The sequence below is a fragment of the Corythoichthys intestinalis genome, chromosome 3 (genome assembly GCF_030265065.1).
Source record: "Corythoichthys intestinalis isolate RoL2023-P3 chromosome 3, ASM3026506v1, whole genome shotgun sequence".
Taxonomy (NCBI): domain Eukaryota; kingdom Metazoa; phylum Chordata; class Actinopteri; order Syngnathiformes; family Syngnathidae; genus Corythoichthys; species Corythoichthys intestinalis.
This window is the reverse complement of record NC_080397.1, coordinates 24,185,069-24,211,440: the sequence shown is the minus strand read 5'-3', so window position 1 is coordinate 24,211,440 and position 26,372 is coordinate 24,185,069. Positions and strand designations below refer to the sequence as shown.

Here is a 26,372-nt window from a genome sequence, read left to right as displayed (position 1 = left end):
CCTAAGGCGCTGCCCTGTTTCCCGTAAACTGATAGTGAAGTCTATGGGTTAACATAACGTAAATATAAGGACAGTAATGTAACGAATCGGGTTGCATGTATGCTTCAGATTGTAATGATAATATGTTGTGTTATGTTTTCTGGTCTGTCCCTTACTGCACCGCATCTGGAGTGAGAAAGGGAGGGTTGGACAAGTGGCCGAAAAGGCTAGTTTGACTTTTGGTTCCGTTTTGTTGGCATCAGTAGTCATATACCATGCTTTCGTTTGCAAATAAACCACTGAAAACCCTAAATCTCAATCCACCTCTCAGCAGTAACGGAAAGTATAGCATCATATATTTTTATTTTAATGTATTTCTTTTTTCATCCGAAGTATTTTAACGTAAATTTCGACTTTAACGGTGGAATCCGACTTACGCCGAAATTCGGGGTACGTCGCCAGTGTAGGAAAGGAACTCGGTCGTAACTCGAGGAGTCCTTTATTATTGATTACCAATCCCGGTGGCAGTCTGCTCCTGGTATTTGTCCATGTCTATGTGAAGGCTGGTGGTGAAGAAGTCCAGCTTGGCCATAAGTCTCTGGTGCATTGACACCATCTCGTTCTTCTGCTTTGACAGGGATGAGTTATGCCTCAGCAAGCTCATGCTGAAAGAAAGCAAAATAGTGGGACTGTTAAATACAATGTAAAGGCTTGCGTATGCATGTGTTTCTTACATGGCCGCTTTCTGCCCCTGCTGCAGTCTCTGCCAGTCCTCCTTCAGGGAACGGATGGTGTGCCATGCCTGGCCATAAGTTCTCCTTAAAGGGCTGTAAGGCAGAGCTTGCTTTGGGTCTTTTTCTGGTCAACAAAGACGACATAATTTTATTATTTTTTATTTAGAGTCATAATAAAAAGCTGGTTTGAGCTGATAAATGTTATTTTTTAACCCCAAAATTTTGTGTGTACGTTATTTTGAAAAATGTAGTACAGAATAGTATCTAATAATGGCAGTGTTTGTATTTGCATTAATTGTGAGCAGAGGTGGGTAGTAACGTGTTGTATTTACTTCATTACATTTACTTGAGTAACATTTTGAGAAAAATGCATTTTTAAGAGTAGTTTTACCACAACATACTTTTAACTTTAACTTGAGTAGAATTGTGAATAATTGCTTCCCTTACTCAGCTACTTTGGGCTACAGTGGAGTCGTTACATTTTTCTTTTTCTTGAATATTTGATTTGACTTTATTTTGCCAGAAATGCCCACGGTGGCTCTTCTAGTTTCACCGATCATGATGAGACATCCCAACAATAAACACATGACTTTATTAGACTAATTACACGTAAGAATACAGTCACATGACCGCACACAAGCTTGCAGTCAAAAGTTCTATGATTATGCGGACCTGTTCAATCACGTGGCGTCTTTGACGCACCATTAAAAATTAAAAGTACTGCACGCAAAGTATTTCAAAATGTGTGGATTCCCACCTCTCTCACCAGTTATAATTTGGCACCAATAGACCATGGAAACCCAGAGATATGATCGCTTTAATTTCATGGTAGGGAATGTTTTCTTCACTAAAGGTCATTCATGCTCTTTGGACAGGAGATGTTTCAATTCTGTAGATTTTTCTAGTCGGAATTCAATGATTTTTCTGTATTAAAAAAAATTTTTTTTTGCCTTATGTGATCAAATAATAGGTTATGCTTGGGGTTGTCCGTCGTTTTTGATTATCCATCACTAATTTTTGTGAGTCCACTCCATGTATCTGTGTAGCCCAATTCGTGATCCACATTGCTTGCCACACTTCTTGATTTTTCTAGTCGGAATTCGATGATTTTTGTGTATTTTTTGGCCTAATTTGGTCATGCAATAGGTTACAGGACAGTATAGACCCCACTCAAATGACGTCACAACCACGCCTCCGCGCCATATTGTCGGTCAACTCGTCATGTTTACGCATTACCGCTACGTAAATTCCTCCTATTATGGCGTGTTTTTCTGCTCGTTAATATTAATAATCAAAATGGTGAAGGCGTGTGTGGCGGTTGGTTTCAGTAACAGAGAAGATAGACGGAGAGACTTGAAGTTCTACCGTATTCCGTGAGACCCGGAGAGGAGAGCGAGATGGACTGCTGCAATTCGACGAGAAAACTAGGCACCGAACGATCACCACAGACTATGTAGTAGTCATTTTATACCTGGTAAGATGCATTTAATATATATTTAGAGGGTTTTGGGCTGACAACCACAGTTAAGATCATTGCGAGGCAGATCGCCGACAACATACAGTTTCAAATTCAAGATGTTTATTTCTTCCGCCATCATTATTTTTGAATAATATTTAGCTGGTACCAAGTGAAAGAAGCTGGCCTCGTCTACGGATCATCAGTTAAACAGGGGTGTCCAAAATTTTTGCAAAGGGGTCCAGATTTGGTGTGGTAAAAATGTGGGGGCTGATTTACGTAGAACAATATATTTAAACAAATTTTAGCAAGCCCTTCTGTGTGTCACATGTGCTTTATTATTATTTTTTTTAATTCATAATTTCAACAATCTCGCCTTTGTGGCGTTCTCTTTCGACACTCGGGCTCTTGCGAAATACTGCTGCTGTGAAATTAAACTAGCTTCAAGTTGCTTTAATTTCTTGCTGCGTATCTTCCCTGTAATGTTGTCGTACATGTCAGCGTGTCTTGTTTGGTAATATCGTGTCACATTGAACTCTTTGAAAACAGCGACTGTCTCTTTGCAAATGAGGCAGACACAGTTGTTGCGAATTTTATTGAAGAAATAGTCCAATATCCACCTATCCTTGAAGCGTCGGCCATCGCAGTCAACTTTTTTTTTTTTAATTGATTGTCGCCATTTTAGAAAATTGGAAGTATAGGGTCACACGGGGTAATGTTGCTTAGAGTGCTGCTGTTAAAGTTTTTCAAAGTTTCGTGAGAATAGGCTGAGTTTCTGTGGACAAGATAGTTGTAGATATCAGGGTAGCAGATGTCAGGCAGAGACGGCGAAGACAGCGGGTCGAAAAATATCGATTTAGGCATCAAATATGGATCTGGCGAGTGGATAGACCAGAGCTTTTCCACATAACGCCTTTTATGCAACGCATCTAATGAGTTTACAGCGTCTGAAAGCACCGGGGCTTCCATGAAGTGCACTATAAATTGCACGACAAATTGAAACCATTGAGAATACGGATAAACAATGACGGACAATATGGTGGCCGGATACAGCGACACGTCATTGTGTGACATTGGTGAGTGGGGTCTATAATAACAGTTCATGTTGAGAAAACAATATTCCATTGTTTTTGTTTTGTTTTAAAACAAAAACAAAAAACGGACATTATAAGCAGTTACTAATTACTTGAGGATGATTTTCACCGAATACTTTTTTACTTGTACTTCAATAAATCTTTGGATGACTATGTTTACTTTTCCTTGAGTAATATTATTCTGATGTAACGCTACCATTGCTTGAGTAAAACCTTTGGCTACTTTACCCACCTCTGATTTTAAATACAGGAAAGAGTGGGGGAATTATCTAAATGTACAGTACGTAAATTCATAAACAAAATAGAATTATAAAAGCACTAAGTCATAAAAAAATATGCTGATCAAAAATGTGAAAATTTTGATATTTACAGATTTCAAAATAAATTGCATAACTGTAATATTTACTTTTTTGTGTTGTATGTGTTAATGTACAGTTATATCTATAACCAGGGGTGCACATAAGTGGTCCGCATGCGCGCATGCGTACCGGACGTAGACAAACGCGCTGGCCCTCAACGACTTCCATACGCTTTTGCGTACCGATGGCTGACCACCGTATTTGCGGCGGACACGAGAAAATAACTTCTCAAAATCTCAAAGAGGCAGGCCACACTGAGTAATTACTTCCGTGTTCCCCCACCCCCGTCAAAAGACAGACAGACGACAGAGACGTCACCGGAGCTACCGAAAAAAAGGACTTTTGCTGAAAAGTAGGAGGTACCATGGCTAGAAGCAAATGATGCTCGCACGGAAATGCGGTACAAAATGTGCTGTGAGAATCCCAATGTCGCCGATAAGAGCAGCGCATTTTATGTAGGGTCAAAGAATTTCAGCCACCCAAACTTTGAAAAGCACGAAAAAAAACAGAGAGCATGTGGCAATTAAGCAAACTATCGATGTCAAACAGGACCCCGCTCGCCCTATGGACAAGTGGCGGAATAGGGCGGAATAAAGGTAATGAACAGCGACATGCACTGACAAACGTGTTTTTGCTCGCATTTTACAAAGCTAAACATGCACGTTCAATAAGGTCTTATGAGGAGGACATCCCACTTTTAAAAAGGCTTGGAGTTAATGTGGGAGCCGCATAATGCCTTTTATTTTGAATTGGTGCTTTTTATTTCTTTACATTTCAAAGTAATGGCAATTTTGTTGTGCCAGTTGATGTTAATCAAGCATTAATTGTTAATATAATTAATTAAAGTTAATTGGCTCTAAGTAAAGCTTGTCATAAATTTATCGCATCAGGCGGGTTGGCTCTCAAGCTCAATGAGGACCAAGTCACATCTCCAGGTCCTCCTCTGAGAACCTGGGCAAAACAATTATGTGCACCCCTGTCTATAACACATCCAGTGGTACTTCTACGAAATTAATTGGTTTTGGAAGTAATTTCATAAAACTAAAATTCCACAAGAAGAGACGCGTTCTCCGTGTAAAGGCCCTAATCCGCTCCAAACTAGCCCTGAACGATATTGGAAAAAAACTATCATTTCGATTTTTGGGGAGTTTGCGATATTATATTGCGATATTAAAACGAGAACATTTTCACCAAGTTGAATAGCTCTGTTCGGGATACCGCACTGTTGATGAAGAAAAATAGTTTGGACGCGCTGTCTAGCAGGAGGGAGAGTGAGATGCTGTGGTGCTGTACGAGCATGAAGCAGAAAAACATGAATGTACAGTGGGGCAAATAAGTATTTAGTCAACCATCAATTGTGCAAGTTCTCCTACTTCAAAAGATTAGAGAGGCCTGTAATTGTCAACATGGGTAAACCTCAACCATGAGATACAGAATGTGGAAAAAAAAACAGAAAAGCACATTGTTTGATTTTTAAAGAATTTATTTGCAAATCATGGTGAAAAATAAGTATTTGGTCAACTACAAACAAGCATGATTTCTGGCTGTCAAAGAGGTCTAACTTCTTCTAATGAGGTCTAACGAGGCTCCACACATTACCTGTATTATTGGTACCTGTTTTAACTCATTATCGGTATAAAAGACACCTGTCAGTCAGTCACACGGCAAACTCCACTATGGCCAAGACCAAAGAGCTGTCGAAGAACACCAGAGACAAAATTATAGACCTCCACCAGGCTGGGAAGACTGAATCTGCAATAGGTAAAACGCTTGGTGTAAAGAAATCAACTGTGGGAGCAATTATTAGAAAATGGAAGACATGCAAGACCACTTATAATCTTCCGCGATCTGGGGCTCCATGCAAGATCTCACCCCGTGGCGTCAAAATGATAACAAGAACGGTGAGCAAAAATCCCAGAACCACATGGGGGGACCTAGTGAATGACCTACAGAGAGCTGGGACCACAGTAACAAAGGCTACTATCAGTAACACAATGCGCCGCCAGGGACTCAAATCCTGCACTGCCAGACGTGTCCCCCCGCTGAAGCCAGTACACGTCCAGGCCTGTCTACGTTTCGCTAGAGAGCATTTGGATGATCCAGAAGAGGACTGTGAGAATGTGTTATGGTCAGATGAAACCAAAATAGAACTTATTGGTAGAAACACAGGTTCTCGTGTTTGGAGGAGAAATAATACTGAATTGCATCCGAAGAACACCATACCCACTGTGAAGCATGAGGGGGGAAACATCATGCTTTGGGGCTGTTTTTCTGCAAAGGGACCAGGACAACTGATCTGTGTAAAGGAAAGAATGAATGGGACCACGTATCGAGAGATTTTGAGTGAAAATCTCCTTCCATCAGCAAGGGCATTGAAGATGAGACGTGGCTAAGTTTTCAGCATTACAATGATCCCAAACACACAGCCAGGGCAACAAAGGAGTGGCTTCGTAAGAAGCATTTCAAGGTCCTGGAGTGGCCTAGCCAGTCTCCAGATCTCAACCCCATAGAAAATCTGTGGAGGGAGTTGAAAGTCCGTGTTGCCCAACGACAGCCCCAAAACATCACTGCTCTAGAGGAGATCTGTATGGAGGAATGGGCCAAAATACCAGCAAGTGTGTGAAAAGCTTGTGAAGAGTTACAGACCTTCAGACCTGGCCTCTGTTATTGCCAACAAAGGGTACATAACAAAGTATTGAGATGAACTTTTGGTATTGACCAAATACTTATTTTCCACCACGATTTGCAAATAAATTCTTTAAAAATCAAACAATGTGATCTTCTGTTTTTTTTTTTTTTTTCCACATTCTGTCTCTCATGGTTGAGGTTTACCCATGTTGACAATTACAGGCCTCTCTAATATTTTCAAGTGGGAGAACTTGCACAATTAGTGGTTGACTAAATACTTATCTGCCCCACTGTATGCATATTTTTAAATTCCGATGCTCTGAAAAATGGCGCCATCGGCCCTATTTTATAACTCAGTTTAATCTAGGATCTGCACACTTGCTGCGTTCATGAAGTGAAACAAAAGTTTAAATGTTGAAAAAAAATAAAATAAAAAAAAATTGCACATCCTGCGATGTGACTATTGCGCATGTGCACATTGCAATGGCGATGTTCAAACAATATAATGCGCAGGCTTACTCCAAACCCCGCAAACTTCAGACATAACTCTACTATAAAGCATAAAAATGCTTTAAAACATGTAACAAATACATGTTACAATTTGATTAGTTGCACAAATAACGTAAAATGAGAGTTGTGCATAATGTAAAAAAAACAAAGAATAAAAATATAAGTTAATGCACACACATAATGCTGTCGGAACACCTCATGGCCCGAGGAGCGAATGAAGAGGATGCAATTATACACACATACATATAGAGTAGAGGTCCCTCTTAGCCAAATGGATGCCAGGAAGATCCTAGGCAATAGCCAATGGCACAGCAGCTATAAGTATGTTACGTTCAGTAAACTCTGGGAGCTACGATTAGCAGCTTATACTATATTTCTGCCTTCCGTATCCTGAATTTTCTTTTGTAACAATAGGCAATATTTTCCAGTTGAAGCATGTCTTAACCTGAAAATTCCGTATGTAGAGACGTTCGTAAGTAGAGGTACCTACGTATATCTATATGGGGTTGGACATCTTTTGCAGTCAATGGCAATTGGCAGCAAATGAGTTAAGATAAAGAACAGGCCAGTCCACCTTTGCCGATTACCATGACCTGACCGACTGAAAAGCTTTTGCGCCAATATTCAAGATAAGTGTTAGTGGTAAAACTGCATCATAGTTGTACCACTTTGCGACTTCCAATGAAAAGTCAATATACTAAGATATAAAATGATTTAATTTCGAGATAAGGAAAGATACAGCACACTCACGGATGAAGCATATGTTTTCAGGGAGAGGGCGAGGAGTCAACGGGGGCTCATAATTACAAGATGAGCGATCAAACAGGAAGACCAGAGGGAAGTCTGTCCGCCGGCCATCTATCTCCTACAAATGTGGCACACAAAGTATCATCATACGCTGCCATTGAAGATTCTAAAAAAAAACTGCATGTTGTGTTCTCATTACGGCGTAATCGATGGCACAGTGCGTGGCCGAGCTGTGGGGCTCCAAGGCTAAACCGGCTTCCAGTAGCAACTCCTGCTTGGCCACAGGGATGCTCGTCTCTTCTTCGATTCTCCTCTGCAGCTTGGCCACTGTCTCGTCTTCATCGACCGCATACCTCAGGATCTTGGCGGTGGTCATGTTCAAAACGTGAACCATCTGAGGAGAATAAACAATTGAAGCTTGTTCATTGGCCGCCCTTGTTTTGAGATCCTCTACCTTGTGCAAGTATTTGAGTGTGTTTATTTTTGTTGTCTTATTGGCTCTCTGCCCACCGCTTAGGTTAGTGTTATTTGATCCCCATTGAACTATTGTAACGGACCCATTTTGTTATTCCCCCTTTTCCGCGATCATGTGTATTTTTGGTTGTATTTAATAAACCCTTGAACGCATCCCTCGGTTGTTGTCTGTCTTGAGTTCAAACCTTGTTTCCGCATTTGCAGACCCTAACAACTTCCTGGTGATTTGGTGTCATTTTCGGTTGGTTTTGGGGCATTTTTGGGTCACTTCCTTGTTAACTCATTGGCTACCGTTGGCAACGCTTGACATCCAGTCCATTTTGACTGGGAGGGGGTGAAATAACCAACGTAACTGCGGACACGAAAGTGAGCCAAGTCCAGTAGTGTACGCACTCGATCATACAAATCACAAATCTAGGGTTTTACGGCACCATGTCAAAATTAAAGCATTTGATGTGTAATGTTTGAATGAGCTATAATGTGCCTGTCAGGCAGGAAAACCACGTGGGCCGGATTGGAATCCCAGGCAGAGCGCTACCGGCCCACGGGCTGTACATTTTCCACGCCTGGTCTAGATGTCACCCTTGTGTGAATGGCCAGCAAACTTTAAAAGGAACATCATTACCTCAAATCACCTTATAAAAGCTGCAAACAAATAAAGACATAACCTCCTTGGCGGTAAAGATGGAACGATATACTTAACACACGATATGATGCACCTCAATATGCCAATGTCACGATACAATAAAAAAAATAGAGCTGGAATCTTTGGTCACCTAACGATTCGATTACGATTACGATTCAGAGGCTCCGATTCGATTATAAAACGATTATTGATGCACCCCCCTCCTTTTTTTCTCTCTTTTTTTTTTTATGTTTTGTACATTAGTTCCAAAATTGTTCAAAAATACTCTCAGGCTAAACCACACTACTATTTCAGTATCAAGTTAACATATAGCAGTAAACAAATATACAAAAATAACATTAAATAAAAAACTCCAGTCCCCATTCTGTATCAGCAGCTTTAAACTACATTCAATTAATTTAATGTTGTGAATCAAACGTTAAATTTGTTAAAATTGCTCCCGTTATTCCATAATTTCCCTTTTGTCTACTTTCGACATGTGAAAGTTTTAAAACTATTTTAAAGATAGATTCAAGTCAATATTTTACCGATTTAGGAGTATTTTAGATAAAAAGTTAATTAGGTTTGCTTGGAAGGTTCGCCACAACAGCCTTGCAGGGAAGTGTACTGTTTTAAGATGGCGGCCGTTTTTAATGCCCGCATCTAGCTTTTTGTAGATGTGCTGCTAACACTACCAAATCAATATTGCATCTAGTCCTATATAAATGATATCCACCGTAACATTATATGGATGTACTTTGTAGCAGCTTTTCGGCAGCAGTCAGGTATGTTGTTGTGTTTTTTTATCTCGTTGCATGAGTTGAGCTAGAGCCGTGAGTTGAGCACTGGCATTACCCGAGGGGCCGGGTAATGGGAAGCATGATGTTTAGCTACTCTCGCTCCGTTCTGTCCCGAAGACCGCGCGGCGCGCTGAGTGTTGTGTACTTCCGCTTTACTTCGCATATTTCAATAATCGGAATTTGGATGTTTGTGAATCGTTGTCGAATCTTCCACGGCCGAATCGCGAATAATCTAAGAATCGGAAATTTTGCACACCTCTAATAAAAAATGTTAAATACTATGTAATTAAAACTTTCTTTTTGTTTCAGTTGCACATGCAAATGCAGTACAGACTACAGTATTAAGCGGCTGCAAAATGCAATGGTGATCAACCATCATCTCACATGTTGTAGAAACTGTTTAAAGCCAAACACAGTGTAAAAGCTATTATTTCTAAACAAATTAATAACAAATTATCCTTATAGCACATGTTGAATTTTCTTCATCTAGTAACACAAGCAGACTCCTATTTTCTTACACAAATAGCCATAGAATTCTCAACACTGATGGCCTCTTGGGCTTCAAGACAACTTAATAGCGCCATAGAGCAAATGATCCACCATGAAGCTTTCAATTAGCTGCAAAACTTCATTGCTTCAGGAAGCAATCACAGCTCAATGTAATCTCTCAATTCCATTGCGAGAGAAGAACAACCTCTGCTGCCGCCACTGTTGTCGTACAACATATTGCTACTGTGCCTCATGCCTGCCAGCATGCAATGTGGCGCTATGTTCTGTACTAATTACTTCCTCCATTACTGTTCCTGTTGTTTCATGAATTGCTAGCTATGTTATTTAGTTTGTTGTTTAATATTGTTTTGAAATCGTGAGTTTGAATGACAGTTGATTTAATGACCTGCTTTTGCATCTCATTGTCGATGAAGTGGGTGGAAGCATAGTAATATTGCTAGGTCAGTAAAGCAATTTGAATAAAATATTAAAGGGCTATATTGCTGAAATAATGTGCTAGTGTGACTAGTCTATTCATTGCGATCCAATTTTTACAAATCAATCAGTGGCGTGGGAATTAGGGTGCGGAGGGTGCTGCTGCAACCCCTGGTGTTGGGGAGAAAACAAAAGTGGCTTGCTAGATTTTTTTGGGTGGGTGTTTAAAAATAAATGAATAAATAAAAACTACTGAAACAATAGCATATTTAACTTTAGGGATTAAATAATGTACTGTACTGTATATGTTGATTTTTTTTTTTTGTTAATAACATCGTCACCAACTGACAAATGCTTGCGTCCGGTTAAATAAGGCGCTATTGGAACGGAAAAGTTAACTCTTCACAGAGGAGATGTTAACATGGGGCAAAACAAATTAGCAATTTTTTTTGTTTACAAAAACAGCAAAATTTTTGAAAATTCCATTTTAGGTCAAAAATGAAGATAATTATGATGATCGTTTTATAATAGTGCCCCGCAAGGAAAAGTTAGCTGTTGAGCTGCCGCCATGCAGATGTTAGATAATCGTGTGCAACTATTTTAGTGTTGTGAAAAGGGGGTCTTAAACTGAGGCTGATTGGACATTTTAGTTTTCAAATGTGTTCATGTGTCATTACACAGCCTAGCTGTGGGGATTTGCATTATAATACACGGACGCGTTTATTTCCAACACAAAAACTGTAGGTGAAATGGAACACTGTCTTTGTAGTAGCCTAGTAGTAGTACGTAAACTGTCCAGCATGTACAGCGTGTACTGCCATTGTGCATGGCTTGTATGGAGAAAACGTGCGAGTATGAAAAATTTAGACCAAATCAGCTGTTTTTGGATGGGAAAAACTTAACAAAAGATCTTCAGCACCCCCAGCTGTGAGTGACTTACAGAGCCCCTGAATGCAATGTGTGACGTTTAGTATCACGATACATCGCTTAATGATAATTACAGTGGTACCTCTACATACGAATTTAATTCGTTCCAGGACCTTGTTTGTAAGTCGAAATGGTCGTATGTCGAGCAGGATTTTCCCATAGGAATACATTATAATTCCATTAATTCGTTCCAAAGCCTAAAAACATACACTAAATTCTTAATAAATACTGCTGGCACTGTTACAAATGGCAATTAAACATAGAAAAACAAATAAGTTATAAATAAATAATTCAGAATAATATAAGAAGAAGAAGAAGAATTAATAATTATTCCTGAAAATAATGTAACGAATCGGATTCTAATATGGCGGACACTTTTTACTGTCCCTGAACGCACCGCGAAGGTGACGTCTCCAGTGAGATAGGTCGGTGCGGTAGAGATAATACTTTCGTTTTCCTGAGAGCAGTCAACTGCTTAAGACAATGAGCGTTTTGTGTTGGATAAGTTCTTAAATAAATGATAAAAACGTGACAAAGCTGGCGATTTCCTTGGCAATGTTACCACAGTAATAATTGTCACCTTAACTTATAAATAGTGGCGAACGGTGGTCATAAGAGGATCATGGAGCTGTATTGTTGAGCCAGTTCAGGGACGCGCACCCCAAGCTCATATTTTTCTATAACTTGCATCTTCATTTCAAAGGTAAGCATCACTTTTTTCCTTGTTTCTCCAACTGTATCAACTTTTTTTGAAAACTGTGTTGATTTCTCACATAAGAAAATCCACCGTGGGTTCGTTTGCAGTGCTGTCATGTCGTCGTATTTCGAGCAACTCGTCGGATGTAGAAACAAATGGCGGCTCAAATTTTACGTCGGATGTCGAAAAGATCGTGTGTCGAAGTGATCGTATGTAGAGGTACCACTGTATTCTCAAATCCACTTGGTAGAGGTTATAAAACAAAAAGACACCAAAAATGTGACTGATCTCACTTTTAGCTGTAAGATAAGATCCAGCTGGGAGAAGCAGTTGCTCGGCGTGGCGTCCGGTTCTTTGCCCCTTTCTTGCGGAGACCACTTGAGCATCAGCCGCAGCCACTTCTCCATCTTCTCTGCTAAAAGGCTTTCACATACACGCCACATGACACGTGAGACCAATATGACTCTCAGAATAATGATTAATTATATAGATACAGCATATAATTATAATTCAGACCTGACGTCCACATATCGATGGCTTTTTTTTTTTTTTAAATGCCTGTCATTTTTTCAGGAAACACAAAAGTTGAAATCCTGTGTGTGTTTTAGATTTACGAACAATTTTAATATTTAGTTTTTTAATTAGTTTAAAAAGGTGACAATATGTGGACATCCCATTTTGTGTCATTTAGGCCACACTTGTATACCTAATATTAATATGCGGCCTCCATGGCCCAAAATGTGATGTCCACATTTGTGGACACCAGCTCTTTATCGGGTTACGTTTTTTGATTTAATGATCAAAAATAGTCATCTGACCTTTAAAGACTTAAGGTTGTGTTTTCTACAGTGATGTGGATCACCTATTGAGGTTGTTGGGCTGAGGAAGATGTTTGGAGAAGCGGACCACTCCGGAGAGGTCCTCGTAGACGACAATGTCACTGTCTTGCTTCAACCGTAGTTTATTGTGCCTCGAAAAAAAGAAAATCTATTCTTAGAATTTTGAGAAAAGAGATAGATTATACGTTGCATTGTCGGACAAGTTAAGTCACCTAACACTCGGAGTACACTCATAGTGGTATAGAAAGAGCAAGCGTTGGGTAGGTAGTCAAAAGTGTGATGCAGGCAACAAAGTTACTGAAATTAAAACTCGAGCCATGTATAACTTTAAAAAAATTAGTCATCTCTTTTAAAGTCGGTTTACTGTGTTTGCTTGTATTGCCTAGAACACAATAATTTTGTAGGCCTGGAATGATCAGTCAGAACATCAAGACAATACAGGGGAATTGAAATGAGCTGGCATGGAATTAGTTAATATTTTAAAGTGGAATAAAACACCAAATGAATTCATGCAGGGACTTAGAACAATAGAGGAGAATATTGTTCTTTTTTTTTGCTCAACCAAACATGCCCTTAGGCTTTATATCTTTCATTCATCATAACAGAGTAGGACAGGAATCATTGATGTTGGCACAAGCCTCATATCCTGCAATTCTTCACGTTGAAGACTTTGGTTTATTTATGTGTTCCTCATATGTTAAAATAGTCACGTAACAGGTGAAAAGGTTGAGAAGACTGGAAAAATTGTCTTGTCATGTGACATTTCATCAGACCGCAAGGTAAATACAGGTAAATTATAAAAAAAAAAAAAAAGTCAAATAGAAAGGTCAAACTACCAGAGAACAGGTTGCCAGGTTGGCAAAAAGGGCCGAAATCCTGTGATGCACTCAAATACCAGCGTCCCAAAGCTCCAGTAGTCTACAGCAACTGTGTACTTCTTCCTCTCAATCAGCTCGGGAGCCTGAAGGACAAAATCAAGGTCACAGAGGCATTCAGCAGGTCCCGATGGTGATAGCACACATACTAAGTGTTCGACTGACCAAATACTGTAGCGTTCCTACAAAGGAGGTGCAAAGGCTGCTCTGGTCAAGCTCCTTAGCATAGCCCAGGTCGATGATCTTGTGGATTAACTGAAGCAGAAGAAGAAAATAAAAGTGCCATGTTTAGTTGTGCTCCTTTATTCAACAGTGTCGTCTATTATCTGTTATTTTTATACTGTACTATAACCTACTACATGACCATGTTAGGCCAAAAGAATACAAAGAAATCATCGAATTACGACTACAAAAATCTACAAAAATGAAACATCATCCGGCCAAAGAGCATGAGTGCCCGCTAGTGGAGAAACATATTTCCCTTAGGGGCTGAACGATACTGGAAAAAACATTGACATTGCCTCTTTTTAGGGGCTTGCGATACTGTATATAGTATATACTGTATATTGCAATCTTAAACGAGAAGAATTTTCCCCAGATGACTTGAATAGCTGTTTGGAAAGACTCACCATGACCACATTGTATTCATATACAGTATTACCGTTTAATCCAGGCTAAGCAGGTTTATCTGTGAATGATGAAGATGCTGTATATAAAAGGGATCCAGGAGGCCATGTGTCTGCACACTTGCTGCTTTTATGAAGCAAAACAAAAGTTAACGTGTTCAAAAAAAAACAAAAAAAAAACAATCGCATATTCTGTGATGGCATTATTGCGCATGTGCACATCGCGATGGTGATGCTCAAACCATGTATTGTGCAGGCCTATTTTCTACCATGAAATTAAAACGATCATATCTCCGGTTTCTGTGGTACATCGTTGCCAAATAAAAACTGAGAGTTTGAAATCTGCGCTTTCGAGTAATATTGACTTGATGGCAAATAGTTTAATTTCTACTGAAGATGCCATGTGATTGAACTGGCCATTACTGTTCAAGTTGTTTCATTAATTGGTGTTTATGCTATTTAGTTTGTTGGTATGTGATAATTTTAGTTTTGTTTTGAAACCGTGAGTTTGAATGACCTTTGAAATAATCAGCTGCTATTACTTGTCTTTGCCCGCAAGTGGCTGGAAGCCTATTTGTTCGCTTACACATTATAAGCAGGAAATGTTCCTCTTTGGCTCATGAGCGCCCCCAAAAATGGCTGGTATCTACATGTGGTAAAGTTGCTGGGTCAGTAAATTGACTAGGGCAACTTGGGGCCCCGGACGACCACTTAACTATCGGTACTGGTTCTCTAAACTTTCCCATCTTGTTTGAACTATTAGATAACCCCCACCAGACGGACGACAACATGCAATGAATCATTACGTAACCTTTTTCCAAAGAGGCCCAGAAACAAAGATAAATAGCAAACGTTACAAGACCATGGATGAATTGCGGGATTTGGTTTTCCGTCATAAAGTCATACTTAATCACACTGTTGTTGAAAGTTTGTCTTCCCCTGTTGTAACATAAGGCTAAAATCTGAAGTCGTGGTGTATTTGTTATGAGTAAGGAGGGCGTTTGAACTCACCCGCTTCTCTCCCTGCTGCAGTACAATGTTTTCGGGTTTCAAATCTCGGTGGATGATTCGTTTCTTGTGGAGGTAGGTCAGAGCAGAGGCTAAATGGTAAAAAAAAAAAAAGAAAACAAAATGACACCAATTTAAAGTGATCCTCTAACTTAAATACATGTAGGCTCTAATAAACCACAATTGTTCTCTTGTACTAAATAAAATATGTTGTTAGAAACACATAAAATGTTGAATCAATGGAAATATTTTATAATATTTAGTCTATATTTTGACCGTTAATTGGCGCCATGGTTTGCGGGCTCGCAGTGATGACGTCATTGGGATCTTTCCAAATGTGTAGCGTGTTCAACAATTGCTTATTGCTGCCTAAACTCGCGAAGTAAAATGCCACGATGTGCTGCTTTTGGATGCAATTTCCAGTCAAATGGAAACAAGGCGAGTGAAGTGAGTGGTCAAGGTGGAATTATTATTTTTAGTGAATAAATGTGCATAAGTGGAAGCTTCTCCCCCTTTTTGGTCCCAGTATGCACGTATCCTACCCACCACGCGTTACAACTGGCGCCTGAACATTTTTTCTGGATCCTCAGTCAAGTAAGGGATCAGTCTATTTTCTAGATCCGACGGTCCCATCACATCTGCAGTATTGGTTTCGGATCTGTCCATTTTTTTGATTCGTCGGTCCCACAGCGGCTTTTCGGATTAGTCTATTTTGTGGAATCGACGGCCTGATCGCGGTTACGACATTGCCATGGGATAGGTCTAATTCCTGGATCTTCGGGTGAGTAAAAAAACGCGGATTTGGATTATTATTGCTGTCTTTTATGCTGACTATTCTTCGTGGGATTTTTCCCCAAATACAGTGACGAAAGTGATTCTGACGTGGACCTTACAACAATGTTGGAGTTCGTCAGGGAACGCGTGTTTGCGTACTGCTAAGCTCCCGAGTGAAGAGTGGTCAAGGTGGAAATATTATTTTTTGTGAATAAATGTGCATAAGTGGAAGCTTCTCCCCTTTTTGGTACTTCTATACACGTATCCTAGCTACCACGCGTTACAATGTACAAGACATGGATTACACAAGACGTGCTCTTTGGCCTGTACTGTATGTAAAGCACATGACAGCTCTGGATGCTAACAATCTACATAATTATATTGGGATAAGTTTGAAAACGCAATATGCTTACCTTGAATATCTGCTAATAAAACCGGAGTTCCGAACAGCATTCACTCTCGCTCCCAACCGGAGTTCCAAACAGCACTCTCTCGCATCACCTGTTTTGCCAAACTTTTGTCTTATCAGGTATTTTTCCCTGAAGCTCGTCTTGTGAACGACCGACAGTGCTGTCCTGCTCTTCACTTTTCAGATCTGGTTCAAATAGGAAGGGTAGAACTGACGACATGTTGGGAAAGCTAACGAGTGACACGCTGGAATTTTGGCAACGGGACCGGTGACGTCACGCACTGCGACATAACAAGAATGGCGACCTATCACTTAAAATAATTTTACAAACTTTATTAAAACAAAAACATTAAGAGGGGTTTTAATATCAAATTATTATAACTCATACTAACATTTATCTTTTAAGAATTACTTGTCTTGAAAATAGAGGATCCCTTCAACAAAATTCACCACCAAATACAACTTTCATTTTCAAACCCTCCAGAGAACAAGGTTCAAAGGAATTGGAATAATATTTTGATTAGACTAAGGCTTGATGGGTTACAGATAATTGGCTCCAGGGTTAACATTTTTCCTAACTCTTCTTGCCATCCAAGTGTGTTGGAAAAACTAAGCTTTATTTTGGCTTTTCTCAGTTTAATGACATTACAATGTTTCATGATGACTCCTAGTTCAAATGGATTCAACATCTACTGCTGCCAGGGCTGGAGTGGGACCCATTTTCAGCCTGGGAGTTTCACGCTACAGACCGGCCACTTTATATCATGACCTACCATGTTGAAATATTGTAATAACAATCGTGCTGTCAAGTAGGGTTGCACGATATTGAAAAAAAAATGACACCGACTTTTTGGGGCTTTGTGATATACACACTGCGATATTAAAACTAGAAGAATCTTCAGCAGATGACTTGAATTGCTCTGTTTGGGAAGACTTTGGTTGACTCACCATGACTACTTTGTATTCATATAAGAACGTTTAATCCAGGTTAAAGGGGTTCATCTATGAATGATGATGATTTTTATATATAAAAGGGATCCAGGACGCCACGTCTCTGCACACTTGCTGCTTTTAGGAAGCAAAACAAAAGTTTATGTGTTAAAAAAAAAAAAAAAAAAACTTTTGCATTTCCTGCGATGGGACTATTGCACATGCGCACATTGCGATGGCGATGTTCACACGATATATTGTGCAGGCCTACTGTCAAGTGATTAAATTTTTTAATCATGATTAATCGCATGCTGTCAATAGTAAACTTGCTATTAGTGCCATTTTTTAAATGCATAAATTATATATTTAAAATGTTAAATATACCTATTAACACAGGAGTTGATCAATGTGCTTACCTTACATCAAATTTAAGCCTCATTAGAAACAAGTTTTACTTTACACTTGTAGAAATGAATTAAACATGAATTCTCCCCAAATAACTTGTAAAAAGGGAGGCACGGAGGAAGAGTGGTTAGCATGTCCTCTGACAGTTCTGAGATCCTGTGTGAAGTTACCATTTTATTTTTGCGGTACTAGCATCTTTTTTACTGTATTGAACTGACTTTTTAAAGGCTCAGGAACCTTTTGCAGGTGTTTTGAATTACACATGTGGAAAGTGTGTACAAAACTGAAGCTTTTTTTTTTTTTTGAGGTTTGTGGTTATAATAAGCTGAAAAATCTTAAGCATCGGAATAGTTACTAAGAACTGCTTGAGATGAGCCACGACATGCAAATTGACATCTTGAATTTTGTTGGTTTAATCGTTATGTTAAATTGCCAAAATAAAACAACTTTTAATTGATATTCAAATTTTTCAAGGAATATTGTATATACTTTAATGCAAAATATCTTTGGTTAGTGTCAGTCAGTGTTTTCATTTTATATATGACATAAAATTACAAATATAAAAAATTAAATGTGAAAGATAAAATGATTGAACTCACCAAAACGGCTGTCTCCCAAAGCACTTATACTGTTCGAACATCTGTGCATTTCAGGGTAATTCGCGCATATCAGTCCACCTCAGAGTGCAATGTTTTGGGTTAAAATTCCAAAGTTATGTTTTGCATGACAACGTGCATTTCACCCCAATCCTCCGTCTTTGTGCCCAAAAATAGTGTGCTTCTGCCCGCCTATAGGGCGTGTCGGGTGGCCAACACGCCGGTAGGTTCATCACTGTACTTTCAACCAAACATGCTTGACACAACCATAATGGGTGGCGCCAAAAGCCAGACAGGTTCACGCTCATCACGCTGCCTCAATGTGGCTCATTTCGGCCATTAAAACCCCAAATTAAGTTTTACCAGGATCAAGTCAACAGCAGGTGTACTTTATCTGTGCAATCAGACTGTTTCGGCTGACGGATATATGCGATTACGGCTGACGAAACTTTGATAAATGCACTTTTTTCCCCAAATTTCGCAAGCTCTGGAACACTCGAAAAATGACTCTCATACCTCTCCTTGCTAAGTTAATGGTACCTCGATGTGCGTTTTTGTGGAAATTTAGTTCACGAACAATGAAAAAAAAAAACTATTAACCTTCTCACCGAATCTAGTAAAAGTCTTTACACGGCTATTAGAATTCCCCTCTAGTCTTTGAAATGGGTCCGTTGACAGAAGGACTGTTATTGTTGTGGTAATGCAGCACTTTTAAGGGTCAAATAATAGGAAAAAGAAGGACTATGACGGTGGTCTGCAACCTGCGGCTCAAGAGCCGCGTGCGGCTCTTTCGCGTTGCTTCAGAGCTTTTTTTTTTTAATAGAAAAGGGTGGGGGAGGGAAATATATTTTTTGTTTTAATAGGATTTTTAGGAGGAAAAACATGACACAAACATTCTTTCAATTCATTAAAATTGTAATGAAGTTAAACTTGTGGTGGCATCGTACAACAGTAGTCACGTGGTGCGTCATTCTCTATAGGATTCACTGCAGGGAAAATAAACATTTAATCATGAAGGCTAATTATGTATTTCTAGCTAACTTAGTCATTTCAATAGTAGGCTAATATAGCTAGTATCGATACCATACATACAGCCAGTGTTGCTATCATTATAAGGCTTATACAAGGCTTTTAATTTTTTGCGGCTCCAGACATACTGTATCAGTTTTTTTGGGGGGGGGGTCAAATATGGCTCTTTCAACATTTTGGGTTGTCAACACTGAGTCAATACGAGATGTAAGTCGTACTATTGCTACGAGAAAAGTCATATTATTACGTAGGATAACGTAGCTGTAATCAGCTACGTATTTTACATACATGTACCGTAGCTAACGAAATATTTCAAATATATCTTTGTTATGGTTCTTCTTGGGGGGAAAAAATAACGAAAAAAAAAAATCGCTGTGGCATGACATGGTGAGGCTTTCCAACTCTTGATGCAGCCCACCACCACAGCTTAAAAAAATCCTAGGGGAAACACTGGGGTAGTAACGCTTTCCATTTACTCTGTATATTTACTTAGAGAAAAATTTACTTTTAAAAGTGGTTTTACTACGCCAGACTTTTTACCTATACTTGAGTAAATTTGTGAGGAAACGCTACGACATTTTTCCTCTTTATTGGACATAGTATTAGATTCGACTTTATCTTTGCCATAGAGGCCCACAGAGGCTCTACCAGTTTCACCAATAAGATGTCACAACAATAATCACATGACTTCATTATACCAATCAGACGTAACAATAAAGTCAGATGACCACACACAAGCTTACTTGCAAGATGGAAGCTCTATGATTACGCCAGCTTGCTCAATCACATGGTGTCTTTAAAGCACCATAAAAAAATAAACTATTGGACATAGAGCGCTGCCGTCAGCATTAGAGATGTGGATCGGACATCGATATGGGCAAAAAAATGCGCATCGGTATCGGAACGGAACACGGAAAAATTCCGATCCAGACTTCCGGTCTGGGTTTTCCAGCGCACCGATTTACATAATCCATTCCAGTTTTTGCTTCGATTTCCCTAAAATCTGGTCCGCATTTTACGGCACACCTTCAACACACTACATTTACATTACCGTCTCCCAATTTACTGAGAGACTTTATCGGTAAAAATGTCAGCTGTGTGGGATCATTTCACCTTAAAGGATGACAAAGACGAAGAGGCAGAGTGCAACATATGCCACAATAAAGTCAAGCGTAGTGGTAAAGCTGTAAGAAGTTTTAATACAACCAACCTAATCAAGCATTTAGCGAAATTCCACCACAAACAATATGAGGAGTATGTTAAGAAAACCGAGGACAAAAAGAAAGGTCCTACGCAACTAACACTGGCAGAAACTTTTGCTATGCGTGACAAACTGGCACTCGACAGTCCCAAAGCCCAGGGAATAACAAGAGTCATTGACGAAGAATTCATTCTGGATGACGAGCCATTATCTCACGTGAGTAAAGACGCACCATCCAACACTTAGAACCACGGTACAACATGCCCAGCCGTCATTACATCCTTGAGCGATTCGGCCGTGGAAGATTCAAGAACGATTAACAAACATCCAAATTGAGATTAATGAAATATGTCAAGTAAAGCGGAACTAATACACAGCGCGGTCTTCGGGACGCAATGAGAAACTGACTGCACTGCGTCCCGAAAGTAAACATAATGCTTGTCATAGACCCGGGTAATGCCAATGCTCAACTCACGGCTTTAGCTCAACTCATGCCGCTGGATAAAAAACACAAGAATACCTGACTGCTGCTGACAGCCGCAACAAACTATGTCAACGTCGTTTTACTGGAGATAATAAATATCATATGTAGAGCTGGGAATCTTTGGGCACCTAACGATTCGATTACGATTCAGAGGCTCCAATTCGATTATAAAACGATTATTGATGCACCCCCCTCCCTTTTTTTTCTCTCTCTCTTTTTTTTTTAATGTTTTGTACATTAGTTCCAAAATTGTTCAAAAATACTCTCAGGCTAAACCAAAATACTATTTCAGTATCAAGTTAACATATAGCAGTAAACAAATATACAAAAATAACATTAAATAAAAAACTCCAGTCCCCATTCTGTATCAGCAGCTTTAAACTACATTCAATTAATTTAATGTTGTGAATCAACCATTAAATTTGTTAAAATTGCTCCCGTTATTCCATAATTTCCCTTTTGTCTACTTTCGACATGTGAAAGTTTTAAAACTATTTTAAAGATAGATTCAAGTCAATTTTTTACCGATTTAGGAGTATTTTAGATAAAAAGTTAATTAGGTTTGCTTGGAAGGTTCGCTACAACAGCTTTGCAGGGAAGTGTACTGCTTTAAGATGGCGGCCGTTTATAACGCCCGCATCTAGCTTTTTGTAGATGTGCTGCAAACACTACCAAATCTATATTGCATCTAGTCCTATATAAATGATATCCACCGTAACATTATATGGATGTACTTTGGAGCAGCTTTTCGGCAGCAGTCAGGTATGTTGTTGTGTTTTTTTATCTCGTTGCAGGAGTTGAGCTAGAGCCGTGAGTTGAGCATTGGCATTACCCGAGGGGCCGGATAATGGGAAGCATGATGTTTAGCTACTCTCGCTCCGTTCCGTTCCGAAGACCGCGCGGCGCACTGAGTGTTGTGTACTTCCGCTTTACTTGCATATTTCAATAATCGGAATTTGGATGTTTGTGAATCGTTGTCGAATCTTCCACGGCCGAATCGCGAATAATCTAAGAATCGGAAATTTTGCACACCTCTAATCATATGTATATAGAATTAGATGCTACACGACAGACTCGACTGCGTTAGCAACATTGAATTATTGAAAACCAGATGCGTTAGTAAACAGCCGCCATCTTAAAGCAGAAGACTTCCCTAGTAGGCTGTTGTGAACCTTCCAAGCGAGCAATTTTAACAACTTTAACAGTTGATTCGCAAAATTAAATGAATTGAATGTAGTTTAAAGCTGCTGATACAGAATGGGGACTTGAGTATTTGGGGGATTTGTGGGATTTTCCACTGAGGTTGTTGGTGTGTTTTGTTTTTTTAAGACAGTTTACAATATGATTTGCACGTTTTACTGACTGACTATGCCATTTCTGATTGTTATTTATAATGTTTTGTGTTTGTCACTGAATAAACAGGTCAGTCAACCGTTGTGTGTTATTCAAACTCACCTAATTCAGCTGGCTAGTTGTTATCAAGAGTACTAAAACCTTTTTCAACATGAGTCTGACAACTACGTAAGGAGGCTAAATAACTTTAAACTTTAACACATGCTCAGATAGGTCGGTATCGGTATCGTTCAGTATCGGTATCGGATTGGAAGTGCAAAACAATATCGGTATCGGATCGGAAGTGCCAAAACCTGGATCGGGACATCCCTAGTCAGCATTACTCGAAAGCGTGGATTTCAACCTCTCACACAGTTTATTTGGCACCAACAGATCATGGAAAACGAGAGATATGGTCATTTTAATTTCATGGTAGGTAATAATTTTTCTCCACTAGAGGGTACTCTTGCTCTTTGGACAGGTGATTTTTCATTTCTGTAGATTTTTCTAGTTGGAATACAATGATTTCTGTGTATTTTTTTTGGCCTTATGTGATCAAATAATAGGTTATGCTTAAGGTTGTCCGTCGTTTTCGATGATCCATCTCAAATTTTTGTGAGTCCACTTCATGTGGTTGTGTAGCCCAATCCACAATCCACGCTGCTTGTCACAGGCAGAGCAGGTGACGACATTGATAGGTAATAGAACAGCATAATAATAATAACATTTCATATAGGCGACGTTGTGCTGAGAAAAAAAAATACCACTGTTAAAAAAAAAATCTGACCCTGTAATCAGTTATTCATTACTTGAGTATTCTTTTCACCGAACTTTTTTACTTGTACTTGAGTAAATTTTTTCGATGACTAGTTTTACTTTTAGTGGAGTAAAGTTGTTTTGAAATAATGTTACTCTTACTTAAGTAAAACATTTGGCTTTTGGCTCCTTTACCCATCTTTGTCTGCGACTACCAGAAACACGAAATGTGCGTCAAAGCATGACTACTTTGTGTGCTGTCGTTGAGTGTTCGACTAATTGTAGCATGAATGAATGTTACGTTTTGGTCAGATTTGGGCCAAGTGGAAAGGAGGTCAATCGTGGTCAGGAAACACCCACCCTGCATTTGTGTGTTACCATATGAACGAACCGCACCACATGTGCCTTACACCAATTGTTTCTCATCTACAGAACAGAGCCACATGTTACCGTGTTGTGAAAGTAAGCGCCGACGGCTGACGTATGCTTCAGCCTGTGTGTGAGCTATCGCCATAGTGACTAAGCACTGCGGTTGGGGGTCACTGGTGACATCATGACAGGGGGCCAAAAGGGCCCTGGCTTTTAAACGACAGGAAACTAATCATCCTGCCAGCTCACTTGGGTGCATAATGAAGCAAATAATAGTTACACCAAAGTCACATTAAGGCTGCTGGTGAGACTCACAAATGTCGCACAGCAGAATCAGAACGGAGCCCTCGCGCATTCCACAGCAGTTCTCCAAGAGGTTCAGATACTGTGAAGAGAAGAAACACAATCAAGAGTAATAACCATGTCATATGAATCTGTCCTCCTCGTGATTTAGAGCATGTCCTCATTTCATTGCCATTAGAGAATTTTCCATCCATTTAGGTACATTGTGTATTTGTGTTCATGCACAGGCTTACTTTCAACCAGTAAAAAACTAAGAAAGGTCTCAAAGTTGCTGTTGCGTAGAGAGGGAACAAACCGGTAATTTAGCACAAGATTTATTGGACATTTTTCATGATAAACGCCAATCACTTCACTGTTGGAAACCTGACCAAGAGGATGAGACTGAATCACCATCTGCATACAACTCACAGCTTTTAATTGGCTTAGTGGTTTGTGAAGGTATTTTGTTTTGTCTGGTATTAATAATCTGCATGGCCTCAGGGTGCATACTCACTATTTTCTGATAAAAAACATGGCCAGAATTTGCTGATGTTAACTAAAATAACTCTGTGGAAGAAAGCGGTGCACTTTGAAATGTTAAATTGATGGCTATTTAACATAAGCGCATTAACCATAGTTATATTTTCTTTTACCTTCCTCAGATCCCCTCCCTGGCAGTATTCCATGGCCAGGAGCGGCAGGTCATTGGTGGCCACAAGCTTCTGCATCCCCTCAGGAACCTCCCTTGCTGCCACTACGTTTACGTGCTCCAACCTGGGTGTATTTAGGCAAACATCAAGATATTTTTTTCTTAAATATTTTAAATTGTTTTGTGAGAGTCTGGGAAAGAGGTCAGCAACCCAAAATGTTGGAAGAGCAAAAAAAAAAAAAAAAAAAAGACCAAAAATATACAAATCTGTCTGGAAGAGCAAAAAATGAAAAGCCTTATAATGAAGGCAACACATGTTGTATGTATCTACAGTGGGGAGAACAAGTATTTGATACACTGCCAATGGGAAAATCCATTGGCAGTGTATCAAATACTTGTTCTCCCCACTGTATATTAGCTACAGGTAATGAACCAAAATTGACTACCGGTAAGTTGGCTACAAATATAGGATGAGCCTTCATGATTTCCGTATTTTTCGCACTATAAGGCGCACCTTCAATAAATGGCCTATTTTGAACTTTCTTTCATTTATAAGGCGCACCTCATTATAAGGCACATAGAATAGACACTACAGTAGAGGCTGGGGTTATGTTATTCATCAGTTAGATGGAGCTGTGCTCCAAGTTGCTGTGAGACCTTTAGCGGCTCAATATTGATTCATATATAAGGTGCACCTTCAATAAGTGGCCTATTTTAGACCTTTTCTCATATATAAGGCGCAAAGGCGCTTAGAATAGACACTAAGGTAGAGGCTGGGGTTACGTTATGCATATGTGGAGCAGCGCTCTTAAGCTGTTGTGAGACATTTTGCGGCTCAATATTGATTCATATATAAGGCGCACCGGATTGTAAGGCTCACTGTCGGCTTTTGAGAAAATTTAAGGCTTTTAGGTGCGCCTTATGGTGTGGAAAATACGGTTTTATTTTCCCTGCATTGCATCCTATAGAGAATGATGCGCCACGTGACAACTTTGTTGTACGATACCGCCTCAACTTCATTACAATATTAATGAAGTACAATCAAGTTTGTCCTCCTACAGAAACCATATTAAAACAAAAAATATATTTCCCACCCCTATCTTCCATTTTCAAACATTTTTGAAAAAACTCCAGGGAGCCACTAGGGCAGCGCTAAAGAGTCGCATGCGGCTCCAGAGCCGTGGGTTGCTGACCCCCGGTCTGGGACAAGAACAGTTGTATAGTATAAAAACAGTCCTAATTAATGTGCTTCAGAGAAGTTCAAATTAAGCGATTGGCCTCTACTTAACACAACAAGTTATCACAAGAAATATTTTATTCCAGGCATGCTTAACCCGAGGGTTCTTTATTATGATATTAGAGACACGCAAAAAAAAATCCCTTGTGAGCAATCACTTGGCAACAATGCTGAAGAAAACACCCTTTTCACAGGAAGAGACCTTGAGTAGCACCAGACTCTGGGTGGGGCCACCCTTAGCCTCAAACAATGCTGGATCCAAAAATATGATGATATGTGTGGTGTCTCTGCAAAGAGATCACTGACTCACACTAAATTGAAAATCACAGCTGCCTAAAACAGCTTTCATTAGTTAGTAGTCTTCCTGGATAGTCAAGTAGTCCACTTAACTAGTCCACAATGATTGCAGCAGTGGTTCTTAACCTGGGTTCGATCGAGGGGTTCGACTAAGGTTAACACTAAGGCTGCAAAAACTATTCGATCAAATTGATAAATAAAATAGTTGCCGACGGATTTGCTAATCGATTTTTGCCGGCAGCTATAAGCAGTCCCGTTTGGGTTCTTGTGTGTGTAATGTGAGGCTGCGCGTGAGCCAGGAACTAGAGCAAGAGAGCATT

At 39.5% G+C, this 26,372-nt stretch overlaps 1 protein-coding gene across 5 annotated transcripts in view; it reads right to left on the bottom strand.

Annotated features, from left to right (window-relative positions):
- Positions 1–26,372, bottom strand: part of ikbkb (inhibitor of nuclear factor kappa B kinase subunit beta) — a 94,116-nt gene that overhangs the window by 27,844 nt on the left and 39,900 nt on the right. For all 5 annotated transcript variants that reach the window (XR_009062673.1, XM_057831073.1, XM_057831074.1 and 2 more), the window contains 11 exons: positions 24,523–24,643; positions 23,903–23,972; positions 15,306–15,394; positions 13,834–13,923; positions 13,630–13,754; positions 12,817–12,924; positions 12,248–12,377; positions 7,707–7,901; positions 7,511–7,625; positions 714–837; positions 493–644 (listed from right to left, as the gene is read on the bottom strand). Coding sequence is in view for 4 of the 5 variants with exons in the window: in XM_057831073.1 (XP_057687056.1) it covers positions 493–644; positions 714–837; positions 7,511–7,625; positions 7,707–7,901; positions 12,248–12,377; positions 12,817–12,924; positions 13,630–13,754; positions 13,834–13,923; positions 15,306–15,394; positions 23,903–23,972; positions 24,523–24,643 (1,319 nt within the window). In the remaining variant the exon portion in view is untranslated. The remainder of the gene's footprint in view (positions 1–492; positions 645–713; positions 838–7,510; positions 7,626–7,706; positions 7,902–12,247; positions 12,378–12,816; positions 12,925–13,629; positions 13,755–13,833; positions 13,924–15,305; positions 15,395–23,902; positions 23,973–24,522; positions 24,644–26,372) is intronic.